The following is a 17515-nucleotide window of genomic DNA, read 5'->3' as shown; positions in this document are numbered from 1 at the left end:
GAATTTATTGTCAATTTAATGTAGAGATATGGGTCAACCTGAATGGCTTTAAAAGGGGATTAGATCAATTTGTGGAGAAGCCTCTCATGAGTTGGAATTCTGATGGCTTTATATTCCTTCCACTGGAGGCAATTTTGTTTTTAATACTAGAGAGACCTGAGCAAGCACAAGAAAAGACACTTTTTACAGCTCTTTTTTTTACAGTTGCCGCCTGAACCAGCACTGATTTTCTAGCAAGAAGGGATTTGGGAACCTCTGATGGATGGGAGTTGGATCTTCTCTGTGAAGTGACATACAACATTCCCCTCCTTCTCAGCATCACTTGATATCTTACGAAGCCCAATGGGAATTTTGAATCTTGGACATATTGAAGAATGCAGGGATATTACAGAGGTGTTTAAAATACAGGTTGATGGCTACACCAAAGCATCTCGTTTGACCCCCCAGAGAATGCCAAAAAAATAATAATTTTTGCAGCCATTTGTAGACGCTGATCTTTTAGCATCAGCCTCTCGCCTGGATTCCCTTCCATTCAATGGGATTTGGTCAGGAAAACTTCCCGTTGTATGTTCGGGTGCTTACCTCTCCTTCAGGAGGAGCATAGTAAATGCCACTGGTATCAAATTTATAGTTGGGATCCATGACGATAACCGGATTATAGAACTTGTTTAGAATGCTGCGCAATGTACGCCGATCCCAGTCATCAGTAACTCTGCCTCCATAATTACATTCACCCGTCATGTAGCGGATAGCATCAAACGGCAACTCCTGGGAAGAAGAAAAAACAACCCAAGGGTCTCTGTGACATACCTGTCTGTTGTGGCCCAGCAGGAGCCATTGGAGCTGTCACCAGACTCCGACAGCGAGGGGCCCTATGAGTCGGCTCTGGAGGATGTGGAGGACTCTGGACAGGGTTCCAACTCTGAGCAGGGCGCAGAGAGACTGGTTGGCCACCAGGAAGCGCCTGAGCCTTGGACCAGTGGGAGGAGACAAGGGAGAGTGATCCAGAAGCCAGCAGTGAGTTGTTCCTGGATGCCCGGCACCGAAGAGCTAATAGGCATCAGGAACAGTTGCACAAGTACAGGAGGTAATTGCACTCAGCTGGTGGTCATTAGGCTCCTCTCCAGACTATAAAAGGACTGCTTGTGCACACACCCTTTTTGCAGAAGTCAACGCAGGAACTAATGTTGGAGAACATTATTGTAAGCTTGGCAGGCTGTATTGCTGCCCCGGCTTATCTGTGCTGGATTGCTGCCCAAGCTTCTCTGTGCCGGTTTGCTGCCAAGGACCTGTCTGTCTGTTAATTAAATGCCATAACTTATCTATGGCTCAGAGTGTGTGTTGGTGTGGGATGAGGGGGGTCAGAACACCTGTCCATGCACTAAGTTTTTAAATCAAATCTTTATTACAGTCAAAGACAAGCATAAGAAGAATGGGGCAGAGCCCATTAAAAAGCATAGAAAACACATCGTGGGCTAAATTATTATTATCATCTTCATCATTATAAACAGGTGTGTGTGTGTCTGTCTGTCTGTCTGTCTGTCTAAAGGAATATGAAAGGAGAGATAGGAGCATTAGATGGGGAGGAGAAGTGTTTTGGAAATAGGAGTTAGTAATGTTCAGAAAAGACAGTTCCCAAGATCGTGAACTCCATCTGCTGAAAATATATACTTTTAACAAAATTTATGTTGGTCTTGAGCATCCCTTTTTAACCCCCTACATTAAACATTTGTGCCTTGTGGCTTCCCAAAGATCCTGAAAATAAATCATAACCCCTTGCCAACAGCATCAGAGAGAGAGAGCCCCCCATTTTCCCAGTGAAGAACATTTTATTTATGTAGTTCTTTTTAAAATAAACAAACAAACAAACAGTTACTGCAGACAGCTCTTTCAGCAGCGGAGAGAACAAAACGGACATTGCTTTGGAATCGTTCAGTACCTCATACTGATTTATGAACATATTCAACTGCTGCACGCTGATCCGCAAGTCGGTTTCATTAAACTCGTAAGGAATGTTCCAACCCAACGGCCCAAATTTCCGTCTCTCTTGGGCCAGGGCATGAAAGAAGCAGAGGCCGTACAGGAGCTTCTTGAATTCAGCCTTTGGAAAGGGAGAGAAAAGAAAGACTTATCTACGCCGTTCTTCTGCCGAGTGATTCTCAGTTGTGCCACGGTGGTTAATTCAGTGATTATTTTCTTTCTTATTAAGCGACCTGCTTCCCCCCAAGGAGTTCACTGCAATTAATATCAACCTTCTTCCCAGATCCGTTTTCTAGCACTGAGGCAATTTGGAACTGCTGAACTTCAACTGGAGAGCTACAGCCTTTGCTTCAAGGCAATCTTCGAAGCGCAAGCTAAACACACCCATAATTTTTAACCCAAAGGTGTCCCCAGCTCCTTCTCCGCAGTCCTGGAACACCCTCTGAACACACCTGCTGAAAACTGGGGGCGTGGAACAAGCCCTAATATAAGCTAAATGTGCCCTAGAAAGTATTAAGTTTAACACATCTAAATAGAGCCATGGTGACAGAGTGGTTCTGGAACGAACTCCCCGTGGAGATCCGTACCCTCACCACCCTCCAGACCTTCTGCAAAGCCCTCAAAACCTGGCTGTTCCGACAGGCCTGGGGCTAAAGACTTGCAGCCCCACTTCGAATGGTATGACTGTTGTGCTTTTTTAACTGTGTATGGTCTTCATGTTTTGTAACTTTGTCTGTTTTCCCCTCCCTTGAGTTGTGAGCCGCCCTGAGTCCCCTGCGGGGAAAAGGGCGGCATACAAATAAAGTAAAATGAAAATGAAATGAAATGAAATGGTTAGAATGCAGTATTGCAGGCTACTTCTGCTGACTGCCGACTGCCAGCAGTTTGGCAGTTCGATTCTGACCCCCTCAAGGTTGACTCAGCCTTCCATCCATCCAAAGTTGGTAAATTGAGGACCCAGATTGTTGGAGGCAATAGGCTGACTCTGTATACCACTTAAGAGAGGGCTGTAAAGCACTGTGAAGTGGTACCTAAGTGTAAGGGCTATTGCTAATTAAAACTTCGATCCTTCAGCAGCAAATTCAGGAGAAACTAAAAAAAAGGAAAAAAATATGTCTCATTTCATCCATTTGCATTATCACCCGATCCAAAGGCTACACATGACTCCAGACATTGTCCATAATTGTCTTATATGGGCAATGGGAAAGGGAGGTATAGAAAGTGCAGGGACGTGCAGTCAGGAGAGACAGGAGAGGCAGAGCCTCACCACTGTCATCATGAAAAGAAAAAAAAATGTAAAAGGAAAAAGGCAAGAATTGAGGTCAGGCTGAGCTAGTTGCTGCCAGAGTCACAGTGGATGACTCTGCTTAGTGCTTAACTGTTTAAAAAAACCTCTTAAAAAGTGCCCTCTATGGGAGGAGGCAGGAGAATTACGTGCCTCACCTAGTCTGGCATTTTATGATCACTCGAGCAGAGTTAAGCAAGGGTTAAAAGCCGAAAAATTCCTGATGTAGATGAGGCACATCGTTCTCCTGCCTCCTCCTGTAGAGGGTGCTTTTTTAGAGACTTTTTTAAACAGTTAAGCACTAAGCAGAGTCATCCACGGTGACTGGCAGCAAGTAGCTCAGCCTGATCTCAGCTCTTGCCTTTTTCCTTTTACATTTTTTTTTCTTTTCATGATGGCAGGCAAGAGCAGAGTTGGAATCCTCTCTGAAACAGCTCGAAAAGGTATGTGTGGGTCAGAGGGAGGGGGAGGAATTCAAACTTCATCCTCAAGTGTAGATCCCTCCCCAAGTGTAATTTGATTGCAAGCAGAGCCACGTTGCCTTTTCAAACACACACACACACACACACACAACTGGATAAAACTATATAAGCCTAGCTTCACTGATTACAAGTTTGAAAAGGCAACTGGCTCAACCTGCAATCAAAGGCTCGGATCGGCTCCAATCCAACTTCTGTATTTGTGTTTGTTTGAGAGAGAGAGAGTGAGTGAGAGAGGGAAGGAGATAGTCCAATCCAACTTATCTGTGTCTGTGTGTCTGTTTGAGAGAGGGGGGAGGGAGGGAGGGAGAAGAAAAAGTATGAAGGAAACTTCTTTCGCAAAGGAGAAAAACAAATGCTGTCGCTTTAAATCGGAACTGAGCATGCCTGGCTGTGGAATTCTGGGAATTGAGTCCACAAGTCTAAAAAAATTTGAAACCCCTGTGTCAGTGCCTCACCAGCCATAAAACGCACCGCACGTCACTGAGAAAGTGATACCCTTTGGTTTGTTGTGCTATTATTACCCCACTTGTGACAAGTCAGGCATCCTGCCCCGCCTCACCTTTGTTTTAAGAAAGTTTGTTTTAATTCAAACAATCCAGGGAATCCTCAATTTAGGACCACAATTGAGGCCAAAATTTATCTCGCTAAGTGAGAAATTTGTTGAGTTTTGCCCCATTTCACGACTTTTCTTGCCACGTTTGTTAAGTGAATCACTGCTGTTGTTAAATTAATAACACGGGGGTTAAGAGAATCAGACTCCCCCACTGACTTTGCTTGTCAGAAGATCACAAAAGGATCACATGACTCTAGGACACTACCACCGTCACAAATATGAGTCAGTTGTCAAGCATCTGAATGTAAATCAGTTGACCATGGGGATGTTGCAACGGTCATAAATGTGAAAAATGGTCATATTTTCCGTGCCGTTTTAACATTAACAGTCACTAAACACATCGTTGTAAGGTGAGGAGTACCTATAGAGTACTGCAAAATCAAGCGTCCACCTTCTAGCATCATCTTTATTTCTAAAAGCAGAGGAAGCATTCTTCTACATGGCTCAGAACCTCTTCCTTCTGCGATGTATCGTGACCCGACAAATGCGCCCACGACAAAAGCGCGCCAACAAAACCGCGGCAAGAAAACCGCGATGTCAAAATCGCACCCACAACAGCGCGCCGACAAAACCGTGCCCACAAAAGCACGATTAGTGTTAAGGTAAGGGTTGGGGTTAGGTTCAGGGTTAGGGTTAGTGTTAGGGTTATTACGTTGTTTTCGCGTTGTTTGTTGAAGGTGCGCTGTTGTCGGCGCGCTGTTGTGGGCGCGATTTCAACGTCGCGGTTTTCTCACCGCGGTTTTGTCGGCGCGCTTTTGTCGTGCACGCATTTGTCGGTGAACCGCGATGTATACTATTGCATACAACAAATACAAATGTTTTCAAAAATATATAGTATGAGGACACTATAGTTTTGAAAAGTTACAAAGAAAGCAAAACAAGTTGACAGAAGGACAATCGGGGGGATCAGACAACTATAAAGGTTGTTGTGTGACCAAAGACCATTTGGTCTTTCCTGTTGGGAAAAAAGAACAGAATGGAAATACTATCGCATTTCCCCCAAATACCTGCAGTGTTGCACGCAACCTGTTCTTCTAGCATTCCAGTATGTAAGAGTGATAAAAAAACGGGAGGGCTTGAGATTTTAGCCAAAGTGCAGAACAAACTTCCTAACTGGAAGAAAAGTTGGACAATGAAGCTAATGATCCAGAAACGTGATGGGATCCCCTTTGTTGGGTAGGTTCAAGCAGAACCTCGAAAGCCATATGGTCAGGGAAGACTTATCCTGGATTCTCTCCCTGAGCAGAAGCTGGAACGGATGGTTCTTCCAAATCTTTGATTTCCCGAACGCCATTGGGGCAAGAGGCTCTGCTTAGTGCTTCGTTGGAAGCGTCCCCTTTGCCCATAGAAAACATAAATGTCCTCTGACAAATGTGAGGTAATGGGCACTTACGAATGGATGCTTGGTGAATGCCATACCCATCATGTTACCAATTAGTGTGTGGCAATGTCTCCGTGGCAGCTGTTCTGTGAGGCTATACATGACATGTTCTCAAAAGCCAATGTGTCCACCAGCCCCAAATATTCCCTGTTAAGAGTGACAGTTCATGCAAGTGAAAAAGATGAGTTAATCCCATCCACCGTCTGTGTGTGTGTGTGTGTGTGTGTGTGTGTCCGTCCGTCCGTCCATCCATCCTGCATCCTCTCCAGATGCTTTCCTCCCAATCAGGCAACTGCAGATGGGGCCAAGTCCAAAATGAAACTGAATTTAAACACAATTAATATTCACTTAATTAAATGATATGGATCTGCCCAAGTACAGTTTCCAGCTGTTGTGTTAGAAAAGGAGCTGAGGTGGCGCAGTGGTTAAATGCAGCACTGCAGTTCAGCAGTTTGGCTGTTCAAATCCCACCAGGCTCAGGGTTGACTCAGCCTTCCATCCTTCCGAGGTGGGTAAAATGAGGACCCAGATTGTTGTTGGGGGCAATATGCTGACTCTGTAAACCGCTTAGAGAGGGCTGAAAGCCCTATGAAGCGGTATATAAGCCTAACTATTGCTATTGCTATAAAAGGAGGATGGAATGGTCACCCAAAGCTATGGAAGGGTGCATGGAGAATCTTGGAGCCTTTAGGTCAAAGTGTATAGGCAGAGTAAAAGAGGTCCAGCTAGCCTGTAGTGGGAGCTACCTGTACTGAACCTGAAGAAAAGAAGGGGTATGGTTGTAGGGTTTTAGGGATCAGATGGGAGTTTGAAAACTGTGGGTTTTCTCTTTATGCTTATAAACTTTCCATGAAAAGGTCAGAAGTCTCCTGTGACCTCTTTGAAGGAAACTGAGCTTTGGGTAAGCAAGACAGCCCAGGCATTTACATAATTATGAAGTGAGCTGCCTTTTAGGAACAATATGCAACCTTTGCTTCTGAATGCTATATTTAAAACTTGCAACCTTAAATGCTTGCTCTCGCTTCTTTTGTTTCTTTCAGCGTGTTGGCATTTTTAACTTTTTTTAAAAAAAGTTTCAGAGTTTTTGTTTTTAATTGCCAGGCAAGCAGAAAACCATCATCATCTCAGTTTAAGCACAACAATCTCCCATTCTTAATTACGACACCGATCATGGGAATTATCTCGGGTCAAGCGCCTTCGCACTCTGAAACCTAATTATGAAAACAGCAGGTGGCTCCTCACTCGAAGCTGTTATTCTGAAGAAGGTAGTGATGAGCGCCATCCATCAACTCCTAGAGCCGTTTCCTCCCTCCCGGTCCTATGAAACCAGCGTTTTAATGCTTTCGATTAAAGAAGGTTTGATTCTCAGCAGGGGCAACGCTTAGCTCATCTTCGGCTGCAAAAATTTCTCCCCTGCTTTGCAGATTTGCATCGGGAAACTACTTCCTCCTGACGTCTTTAAAAATGGGCACACAACATTATTAATGGCACCCCCCCGAATGCTTGGTGGAGGAGGAATAAAGCTTGGCGGTAAAATAAAAATACAATTTTAATAAAGCCTGCTATTAACTGCATCCCAGGTGGCAGCCATAAAGGCAGCCACGTTTCTGTGCAGAGAAGGGCTATTTCATTGGGTAGGTTATAAACCAGCAAAAATGCAAGCCGGCTCGTAAGAGCTGTTTTTTTTTTTTACAAGGAGGAGAAAACAAGAGTAATCATGGAATACTAACAGGCTTTTTGCAGCTGTTAAAAAACTCCACATCGGAGATGGGATCCATTAGATATGACCTGATCACGTTTGCCCGTAGACCCTTAGGGGCTTCGTTGGTCATCTTCACCCCATTCTGAAGCACAGAAACAGGGAAGTTGGGTGACGGGTAGCTTGTGAGCCACATACGGAAATCTGGGTGTGTTGTATCTGGATTCAGTTCCTAATGGAGAAGAAAAAAGAAACTCAGTATGGACAAGAGATCACCAGTTGCGGTTTCTTCTTAAGGCCTACGCACATTCAAATATATTTATGTTCAAATAAAAAAAAATATTTTATTTTAAACACATAAACACATCAACAAAAACAGACACATGACTTAAAACAACATAGGAACAAGAAGTTCCGTCATATATCATACAGCAGTTCCGTATCGGTTTCTTTGCAGTTAGTGTTTTCCCTTCTATACCTTTCTATCTTGCATTCATGGTCTCCTTATTCGTTATCCATTTTTATGTACAATTCTATATTTATTTATACTTAGCTATTTATAACAACTTGAGCCGAGGTGGCGCAGTGGTTAAATGCAGCACTGCAGGCTACTTCAGCTGACTGCAGTTCTGCAGTTCGGCTGTTCAAATCTCACCGGCTCAGGGTTGACTCAGCCTTCCATCCTTCCGAGGTGGGTAAAATGAGGACCCGGATTGTTGTTGAGGGCGATATGCTGACTCTGTAAACCGTTTAGAGAGGGCTGAAAGCCCTATGAAGCGGTATATAAGTCTAACTTCTATTGCTATTGCTATATTGCTATAAAATATTGTTACCTATATTATGCTTTATATTCTTACTATCGTTTATTCTCTTGCATACAATTATAGGTATACATTCACATGGTTATTCTTTTTCTTTGCCATTCTTATACTTTTGTTATTCCATTTAAAATGTTATACTATACAGTTTGGGTTGCTTTGTTTACCATTCCTAGCACCTGTTGTAACACCACCTTAACACCAATACAGTTTTTTATTAATGGAAACAGGGACATTTGATGTGATGTGCATTCATGTTTAACATGAAATCTTGTGCTGCTGAGGCTGTTAACTTGATGCTGACCAGATATTTTGAATTATTCCTATAATCCTAGGCCATCTTGTTTGGGGTTTACGATAGTTGTAGTTCAATAAATGCAGAAAATGCCAGATAACTTCATCCCTTTATTGGAAGGGCTGCCTCTCCATACTTGTTCTTTGCTTTCAAGCACAGTTGAGATATTGTGCCATATATTATGTGGGCAAATGTGCTAGATCTATTTATGTTTTAGTAGCATCCATCAATCAATGTCTGATACAATGGTTATATACTCCAATTTAAAAACTAATTGCTACCATTGTAATCCAAAAGATATTTCTCTGTGTGCCTCAATAATTGAACTTCGGAGATAACCAGTGCCAATTTAGGCCTATCTAATTTAACACACACACCCAAATCCATCTTCGCAAAACTATTAAAATTTGATTTAAAAACCAATATATCATAGTTTAAAAAATCAGGATGATACAGTCTAATTCAATATTAGAAATAAATTTACCCTGCAGGCCAAACCTAAGCATACACGCTGAAAGTTGAATTCAATGAAAGCTACTACTCACATTTACAGCCCCAAGGTATTTTCCCAATATTACATTTTATGAAGAGTTTATTCAAGATAAGTATTTAAGGATTAAGTTAATTCTGAAACTCCAAAACAAGTAAAAAAATTACTATTTATGTGGGTTTGTTTCTTTTTGTTTTTTTGCTGATTTCACCCTGCACATAAATAATACACCTCCAGAAATTCAAATTGCTATGAAAATGGCAGTGGCAATGATGAGGCTTAAATGGAAGAAACGTATTTATTTATTTTATTTATTTATTTGTCTTGTATGCCGCCCACTCCCGGAGGACTCCGGGCGGCTCACAAAAGACAAAGGAAAGGGGGGAACGAGACAAAGACAACATATTAAAAACAAAACCAACATTCACAATTTCCGTGGAGGTAGATGCTTCTTAGCTCCCCACAGCCTGCTGGAGCAGCCAGGACTTGGTGGCTTTGTGGAAGGCCGAGAGGGTAGTAAGGGTCCTGATCTCAACAGGGAGCTCGTTCCAGAGGGCCGGAGCTGCAACAGAGAAGGCTCTCCCCCGGGGAGTCGCCAGCCGACATTGGCTGGCAGATGGAATCCGGAGGAGACCTAATCTGTGCGATCTAATTGGTCTGAGAGAGGTAATCGGCAGGAGGCGGTCTCTCAGGTACCCAGGTCCAACATTAGCCAACTTGGCGTGTTGGCAATAGCATTACCACTTCTGCTGAGACACTGGGTAGAACTAGCTGACTCAGTCACTAGACCAGTGTTTCTCAACCTTGGCAACTTGAAGATGTCTGGACTTCAACTCCCAGAATTCCCCAGCCAGCATTTGCTGGCTGGGGAATTCTGGGAGTTGAAGTCGGGACATCTTCAAGTTGCCAAGGTTGAGAAACACTGCACTAGACCATGGATCATCAACCTGGTCCGTACCGCCCACTAGTGGGCGTTTCGGGATTCCAGGTGGGCGGTAGGGACTTCTGGGGTTAAAACCTCCTTTTGAGCGAGTGGGCAAGCGCGAGCGCACACTTCAATAAACCAACGTGCGTGTGCACGCAAAGAAGCAAACACGTGGGAAGAGGAAGGGGAGGAGTGGAAACTGATAGCAGGGACAGGCAGATAAGTTTTGTTATCTTATAAAATAAAGCGGAGCAGAGCAGTTGCAAAATAGGAGAAAGAAAAGTTATAGGCAGGAGAGAATTGTTGTTGGTTAAAGTGGGCTAACTAGCTCAGCCTTACTTTTGTACATTGCCCTAAGGAAGGTAAAAAAGAGATAAAAAGGAAAAGATCAAAAAAAATTAACACAAAAAGGGTTAAGAAGAAAAATAGAGAAAAGGGATAAAATAAAGGAGGAGAGTAAGCAATGTTTAGTCTGGCTCATAAATTTAGTTTTGTTCTCTTATAAAATAAAAGAAAGAAATAAGTAAAGGAAGAAGAAGGAGAAAATAAAAAAAAGGGAAAAAGAGATCCTTGATATAGTGAAATACTATAAGAAAGGTAAAGAAGAAGAAGGCAGGAAAAGGAATTTTGTTTTGATGGTGACACTTAATAAAAATTGGCACCTAATACAGCATTGTTTTTGGTGTTTGTAATAAAAGGGAAAAGAGGAGGGGAAAAAGCACTGTGTGGAGTGCAGATCAAAACGTAAAAGTAGTTGTTAAATTGTGAAACAAATTTAGAACCCATGTCTGAAAAAAAAAAAGAAATATGCTCATGTTCCGCACTTGCGCAAAAACTGGTGGGCGGTAAGGAAATTTTTCCATCAAGAAAGATCCATTAGTGGGCGGTAGGTAGAAAATGTTGACTACCACTGCAGTAGAGCAAGCTGACCATTATAACTTCCTTCAGCCCTCCCTTCTTCAGTCCAAGAGCTTTTTAACATTTCCTCTTGCGGAAGCCCAGGTGGGCAAAACAGAAGGGGAAGAAACCATGCAGGGAGAGGGGAAAGGCTGATTGACAAAGGATTGTTCTCCAGCCTTTTCAAGTTGCCCACTTTTGGATCTGCCAAGCAAACTATTGGCAAAGAATCTTTTATTTATTGCTGACCCAATTTGCATGCAAAAGCCAACTTGATGCCAATTATATTAACCAATAAGCTGAGAAATCAATATCTCCAATAGGGTTCAACAAATAATTAGAAGGGTTTTTGTATCATTTTGCTATCACTTAATAGTCATATAGATTGGTTTAGCCCAGATTTAGCACGCCTGCCTCCTACCTCATCCACATATTCCTATTCCTCGCTTCATGTATTTTATCTTATTGCCTTCAGTCCATGTGTAATTTTTTCCAACATCACTTTCAAGATCCACTGATTCCTCAAATGTTCTCTTTGTTCACAATGTCATACTTAACTTGGCGGCTGTTACCCTCCTCCTAGTACACCCTTCCTTATGACCAGAGGTGGGTTCCTATCAGTTCGCACCTATTCGGTAGAACCGGTTCGTCAAATCTACCGAACCGGTTAGAAGAGGTTCCACCAGTGGACCCAGAAAGCAGGCCACACCTACAGAAGAGGTTCCAAAATTTTTTGAAACCCACCACTGGTCCTTGGATATGATTATTCTACACTATCATGCTCATATTTATAAAACTCAGTGCCTCTGTGAAAGGTAAGGATGACTACTGCGTTTGTGGTGCAATCAGAACATTGCGTGTGTTGAAGTTGTTTTAACGCAAACCAAAGATTCCTTTTAAAAAACAAGTTTACATCATATTCTTATGCATGCCAGTGCTGTGTGTGAGGTAATTTAAGGTGGTTCTGACAAGTGTCGTCGGCATCTTCATATCCGGTCACATGGGCGGCAAGCCACTCCCAGAAAGGAGGCCACACCCACAGAGTAGGTTCGAACAATTTTTGAAACCCACCACTGCTTATGACCCAATCTGAGTACCATCATCTTTATCCAGCTCTAGCTCCTTTACCATTGTTCTGTTCACCTCGCCCACAAAATTAGCCTACGAGTTGCGTCTCATCTTTTTTCTACATAACATCCATGCCTAGAACCTCAGCTTCCCCCAAAAAAAGAAACAGTTGTCATCATGGTTTAAGCTTCTGTTTGTACTCACCTCACAGACTTTTTCCAGCGTGGGCATCCATGAGGTTGCCAAGTGGCAGTTCTGCAGAACTACCCAACTTCCCTCTTTTACTGCCTTCTCAATCATGCGCATAGCAATGGGGCCTTGGCCTTGGCCCAGGGACAGAGAGCTGAGTTTTGATGCACCAAAGCCCTGTACGTATAAAACATCCGCGGGGGGGGAAAAAAAGAGGGAGGGGAATCATCCAATGTTGCAGGAGCACAGCGAGGGTTAGGTTGCAGTTCAACATTTAGAATCCTATAGAAAGTCTTGTTGAAGTCACGTCAAGTTATTAAGCTCCATGTATGGAACAAATGCAATTGGCCACGATCCTCTAGAAGGCATTCCCTGTCTTTCTTTTATTGAGTTGATAGAGGTTACTAACAAGATTCACTAAGGCAGTGATGGCTAACCTTTTTTTTACTCATGTGCTGAAATGGCATGCACGGATGTGACAGTGCACACACGTGCCCACACCCATAATGCAATGTGCCCTGTCCCCCTGCATATGCACACACAATGCCCCCCCTTGGTTCTCTGCCTGGTTGCTAGGTGGGTGTGGCCATGGTGGGCGTGCCTTACTCGGCCTCCTGCACCACGGGGGGGGGGGTGGGGGACGCTTTTGCCCTACCCAGGCTCTGGAAGCTTTTTTTTTGAGCCTCCGGGAGGGCGAAAATGGCCTCCCCTGGGCTCCGGAGGCCTTCAGAGGCCAGAAATAGGCCCGCTTCTAGACTTCTGGAACTTCCAGGAGGCCCATTTTCTACCCTCCCAGAGCCTCCTGGAGGGCCCTGCATGCACCACCTGCCCAGTGGAGCTGAGTTGGGCAATGGCTCATGTGCCCACAGAGAGGGCTAGGCGGGCCACCTGTGGCCCATCACCTGTGGCCATCGCAGCACTAAGGCTTCTTTCATTTAGGTTCTTCTTACCAAGTCCTATAACAATTGATAATTGTGGAGTGATAGTGTCCTGATTTCACATCTCAGGAGATATTAAATAAAGGGATTGATGAAGCCCTTCAGGTTGGCAGCCCCCTTGCACTGTCAACATCACCAGCCAGCAGGAAAGATGCCCATCTGTCACTGCATTACTATGGCTTTAACAGATGGCTAAGATCATTAACTTTCAAAGGAAGAATTTGCTTCCTTTACTTTGAGCAGACAAAGGGAAGTGAGTTTAAAGGGCTAAACTTTGCTTCCTTTCTCCTTGGGTGTGCATGGTTAAAGGCCACGTCAGAACTTCCATGCCCGTGAAACAGAGGTGGGTTCCTACCAGTTCACACCTATTCGGTAGAACCGGTTCGTCAAATCTACCCAACCAGTTAGAAGAGGTTCCACCAGTGGACCCGGAAAGCAGGCCACACCTACAGAAGAGGTTCCAAAATTTTTTGAAACCCACCACTGGTCCTTGGATATGTTTATTCTACACTATCATGCTCCTATTTATAAAACTCAGTGCCTCTGTGAAAGGTAAGGATGACTACTGCGTTTGTGGTGCAATCAGAACATTGCGTGTGTTGAAGTTGTTTTAACGTAAACCAAAGATGCCTTTTAAAAACAAGTTTACACCATATTCTTATGCATGCCAGTGCTGTGTGTGAGGTAATTTAAGGTGGTTCTGACAAGTGTCATCGGCATCTTCATATCCGGTCACATGGGCGGCAAGCCACTCCCACAAAGGAGGCCACACCCACAGGGTAGGTTCGAACAATTTTTGAAACCCCACCACTGCTGGGAAAGCTGATGGCTAAAAACCAGCTTTTCCTCTTTGTCATCTCTTCTTGCAGCTTAAGGTAGCTGATTGCCAGGGTAGAGAAGTAATAGAGAAAGTGGAAAGAGACTGGCTCTTAATCTATCAGATCTCCAGCCTGACAGATCAACTAATCCTTGGGACTGAAACCCATTGCCTCTACTGAAATTAATATATACCAAGGCTTGCAGATAAAGGACACTCCAAAGTACTTTAATGGAAAGTACTCCGAAGTACTTTAATTCAACCAGAGACTCAGAAAAGTGACAGTTCATAAATAATGCAGCCTATATTCATTCCAATACTAGTATGTGTCATCTATGCTACATTCCATAAAAGGATAAAAACAACTACAGGAACAGTGTTGTCTTCCTTCCACAGCCCCCTGAATACCAGCGTGTATAATAAGGCATACCTCACATAGAGAGCCAGTAATGATATGAGTATGGTGGCCAGGGATGGGTTCCTGCCAGTTCTAACCTCTTCTATAGAAGAGGTTCCACAAATCTACAGTGCCGTTTAGAACCGGTTCCAGTTCCCTCCCCCCACCCGTCTGCACATCATCAAGATGAAGAGTGAGAGGAGGAATTCTGGGAGTTGAAGTCCACAAGTCTTAAAGCTGTCAAGTTTGAATAGCCCTGAGGTTTTTTTTCTAAAGGGTTAGGGGTGCAAGGGTCTTGTAACTTGACAGCTTTAAGACTTGCGTGCTTCAAATGCCAACATTTTGGTTGCTAAGCAAGAGTGTTGTTAAGTGAGTTTCCCCACATTTTACAAGTTGGTCACGCCCACCCAGTCACATGACTGCCAAGCCACTCCCATCTGGTCACATGGCTGGCAAGCCACTCCCACAAAACAGGCCCCACCTACAGAAGAGGTTCTAAAAAAATTTGAAACCCACCACTGATTGTGGCACAAGCTCTGTCCCTTTGGTATATATGTGCTGTGATATTGCACGCATGTACATACACATGCCAACTTCAGTTATGTCATTCTGACAAGACTATCACATTCTGAGATTAAACCACTGGGCTTCGTCTATATAAATCAGATCAAGGCTGTAAAATTATTTTGGCTGATTGTTCCCAGCAACCCTGAAGCCTTTTGCTCATATTATCATCCCACTGAACAATCAATGCAATTGCAAGCACTCCAGTGTTAGGCCTCGTATCCGCAGAGAAACTCAGCGTAATAATCATCAACATACCTGGTCATCGGCAAATTTGAGAAGAGCCGCCATGGGATCTGCCCCCGGAGACAACACAAAAATTAGGGCCGCACAGCAGTGGCTATCCCCAAATGCTTTGTTTAAGTCAAAAGGAGGAGGCTCAATAAACAGACGGCCCAAGTTGTTAATGATAAATTCTTGCACCATGGGAATAATCTAGAAAGTCAAGAAGGCAAAAAAAAAAAAGAGGAAAAAAGAAAGAAAGATTAAATGGAATATTTTTGATACAAGAAAAAAAGGAAGGAGTGGAAAAGAGAAGGTTTAGGTTTAGGTTTCATTTTATTTATATGCCGCCCTATTCCCTGCGGGACTCAGGGCGGCACACAAACCCAAGGAGGGAAAGGGAACACAAAAACTACAAATACAAGGCATTTAAAAGCAACCAACAGCCACACGATTCGAGAGGGGAAGGGAACTCATCAACCCCAGGTCTGCCGACACAGCCAGGTTTTAACGGCTTTTCGGAAGGCCTGGAGAGAGGTGAGGGTCCGAATCTCTGTGGGGAGTTCGTTCCAAAGGGCCGGAGCAGCCACAGAGAAGGCCCTCCCCCGGGTAGTAGCTAGATGGCATTGGCTAGTAGATGGAACCCAGAGGAGGCCAACCCTGTGTGATCTAATGGGTCTTTGGGAGGTAATTGGCAGCAGGCGGTCTCTCAAGTACCCAGGTCCAATACCATGAAGGGCTTTATAAGTGACGACTAGCACCTTGAAGCGTATCCGGAGACCAATCGGTAACCAGTGCAGCTCACGGAGAATAGGTGTAACGTGGGTGTACCGAGGTGCACCCACAATCGCTCGGCAGCTGCATTCTGGACGAGCTGAAGTCTCCGAATGCTCTTCAAGGGCTGCCCCATGTAGAGCACAAAAATACAAGTTAGGTAAACTTCCAAAGCATCAGGTTAAGAGCATTATGTTCTTATTAGATGCCATGTCCCAATCCATCTTTCTCCAACCTGGCATAGTCTAAATCAATATTTTTTAAAAACTTTTTTCTCTCAAGAGGCCTTCCTATTTGTAAAAAATTATGGAAGACCCCCCAAAGGGCTTTTATTTGTATGGGTTGTATTTATTCATATTTATACCATATTAAAAATTAAAAGTGATCCATTCATTGCTGCTATTGCTTGATGGGATTTTAAAAATGTATTATGATTCAACATAGGCTAGTAAATAATTTTGTCTTTTGAGAGGGTCTTGAGAGGGGGTGTCCTCAGGGATCCTCAGGTCGTATTTTAAGAACCACTGTTCTGAATGATAGTAGAGGAAGTTTAGCAATTCTGTGTTCATAATAGTTGCTGAAATCCAAATCTTTAAGGGTAGGAATAAGCAATATGCTATGCCCTCTTGCCACCAATGGATCAACGGATCTTTCTTTTGATGTCCACTATTCTATACAAACACACGTGCTGAAAGAGAGGGAGGGAGGAAGAGAGAGAGGGGGGGGATGGAGGGAGGGAGGGAGGGAGGGAGGGAGGGAGAGAGAGAGAGAGAGAGAGAACATAGAATGTTGGCATACAATGACAAATAGCATCAGATATTATCACCTTTACTTATAAGAATGCCTCTGACTTCCTGCAGAAAATAAAAATTGTAATGACTTAAGTTTACATAAGATTCCATAAAATAAGTTGTCATAGCTACAGTCATTTTGTTTGATTGTTCACAACTTAAGATCAGAAGACTAGGCAGCATACGCATTTTGGAAAATAAAACATGTTTTAAAAATGCTTTGAAAATTCATATGTGCCCAACAGCTGCAAAAAGTATTCTACTTCTCTCTTTGTTCCAGACCCTTAAATCAGAGAAGGGGTGTCTCAATGCCAGCTCAAGCAGGGATATAGACAAACAATTGTTCTGTATTATTAGGGTAGTGAGCAGCCAGAGGTGATAACTCTCAAGAATTTAGACAAATGCAGGTTTAGATGACAGGAGCTAGAAAAACAGCACCTGCTTCAAATAGTTATCTGCAGAATTTAAAGGAAATGAGCATCCCAAGAAATAAGATGTTAATTATAGTAAATACCGTATTTTTCAGACTATAAGATGCACCGGAGTATAAGACGCACCAAGATTTTGAAGAGGTATTTTTTTTAAAAAAAAATGTTTTGCCCTCCCCAGCCCCCATGAGCACACTGCAGGCCTCCCAAACCCTCTGCATGCCCTGGTTTTTTGTGAAAAATGGGACATGCAGAGAATTTGGGAGGCCTGTAGAGTCCTCCTGGGGGCTGGGGAGGGCAAAAACACCCCTCCCCTGTTTTTGTGAAAAACGAGCCCATTTTATTTATTTATTTATTTATTTATTTATTTATTTATTTATTTATTTATTTATTTTATTAGACTTATATACCGCTTCATAGGGCTTTCAGCCCTCTCTAAGCGGTTTACAATTTTTTTAGCAA

The 17515-nt window shown here is 43.3% G+C and overlaps 1 protein-coding gene across 1 annotated transcript in view; it reads right to left on the bottom strand.

The window, feature by feature from the left end:
* Nucleotides 1–17515, bottom strand: part of DNAH7 (dynein axonemal heavy chain 7) — a 188318-nt gene that overhangs the window by 10990 nt on the left and 159813 nt on the right. The window contains exons 54-58 of the mRNA XM_087705071.1: nt 15097–15273; nt 12138–12299; nt 7472–7672; nt 1940–2101; nt 583–768 (exon numbers count right to left, since the gene is read on the bottom strand). Coding sequence (XP_087561197.1) covers nt 583–768; nt 1940–2101; nt 7472–7672; nt 12138–12299; nt 15097–15273 — 888 coding nt within the window. The remainder of the gene's footprint in view (nt 1–582; nt 769–1939; nt 2102–7471; nt 7673–12137; nt 12300–15096; nt 15274–17515) is intronic.

The sequence above is a fragment of the Thamnophis sirtalis genome, unplaced genomic scaffold, assembly GCF_051295495.1.
Source record: "Thamnophis sirtalis isolate CommonGarterSnake01/CBP01778 unplaced genomic scaffold, rThaSir2_p1.2 scaffold_1, whole genome shotgun sequence".
NCBI classification, from domain to species: Eukaryota; Metazoa; Chordata; class Lepidosauria; order Squamata; family Natricidae; genus Thamnophis; species Thamnophis sirtalis.
The sequence above is the reverse complement of the archived record's forward strand: the minus strand, read 5'-3'. Positions and strand labels throughout refer to the sequence as shown.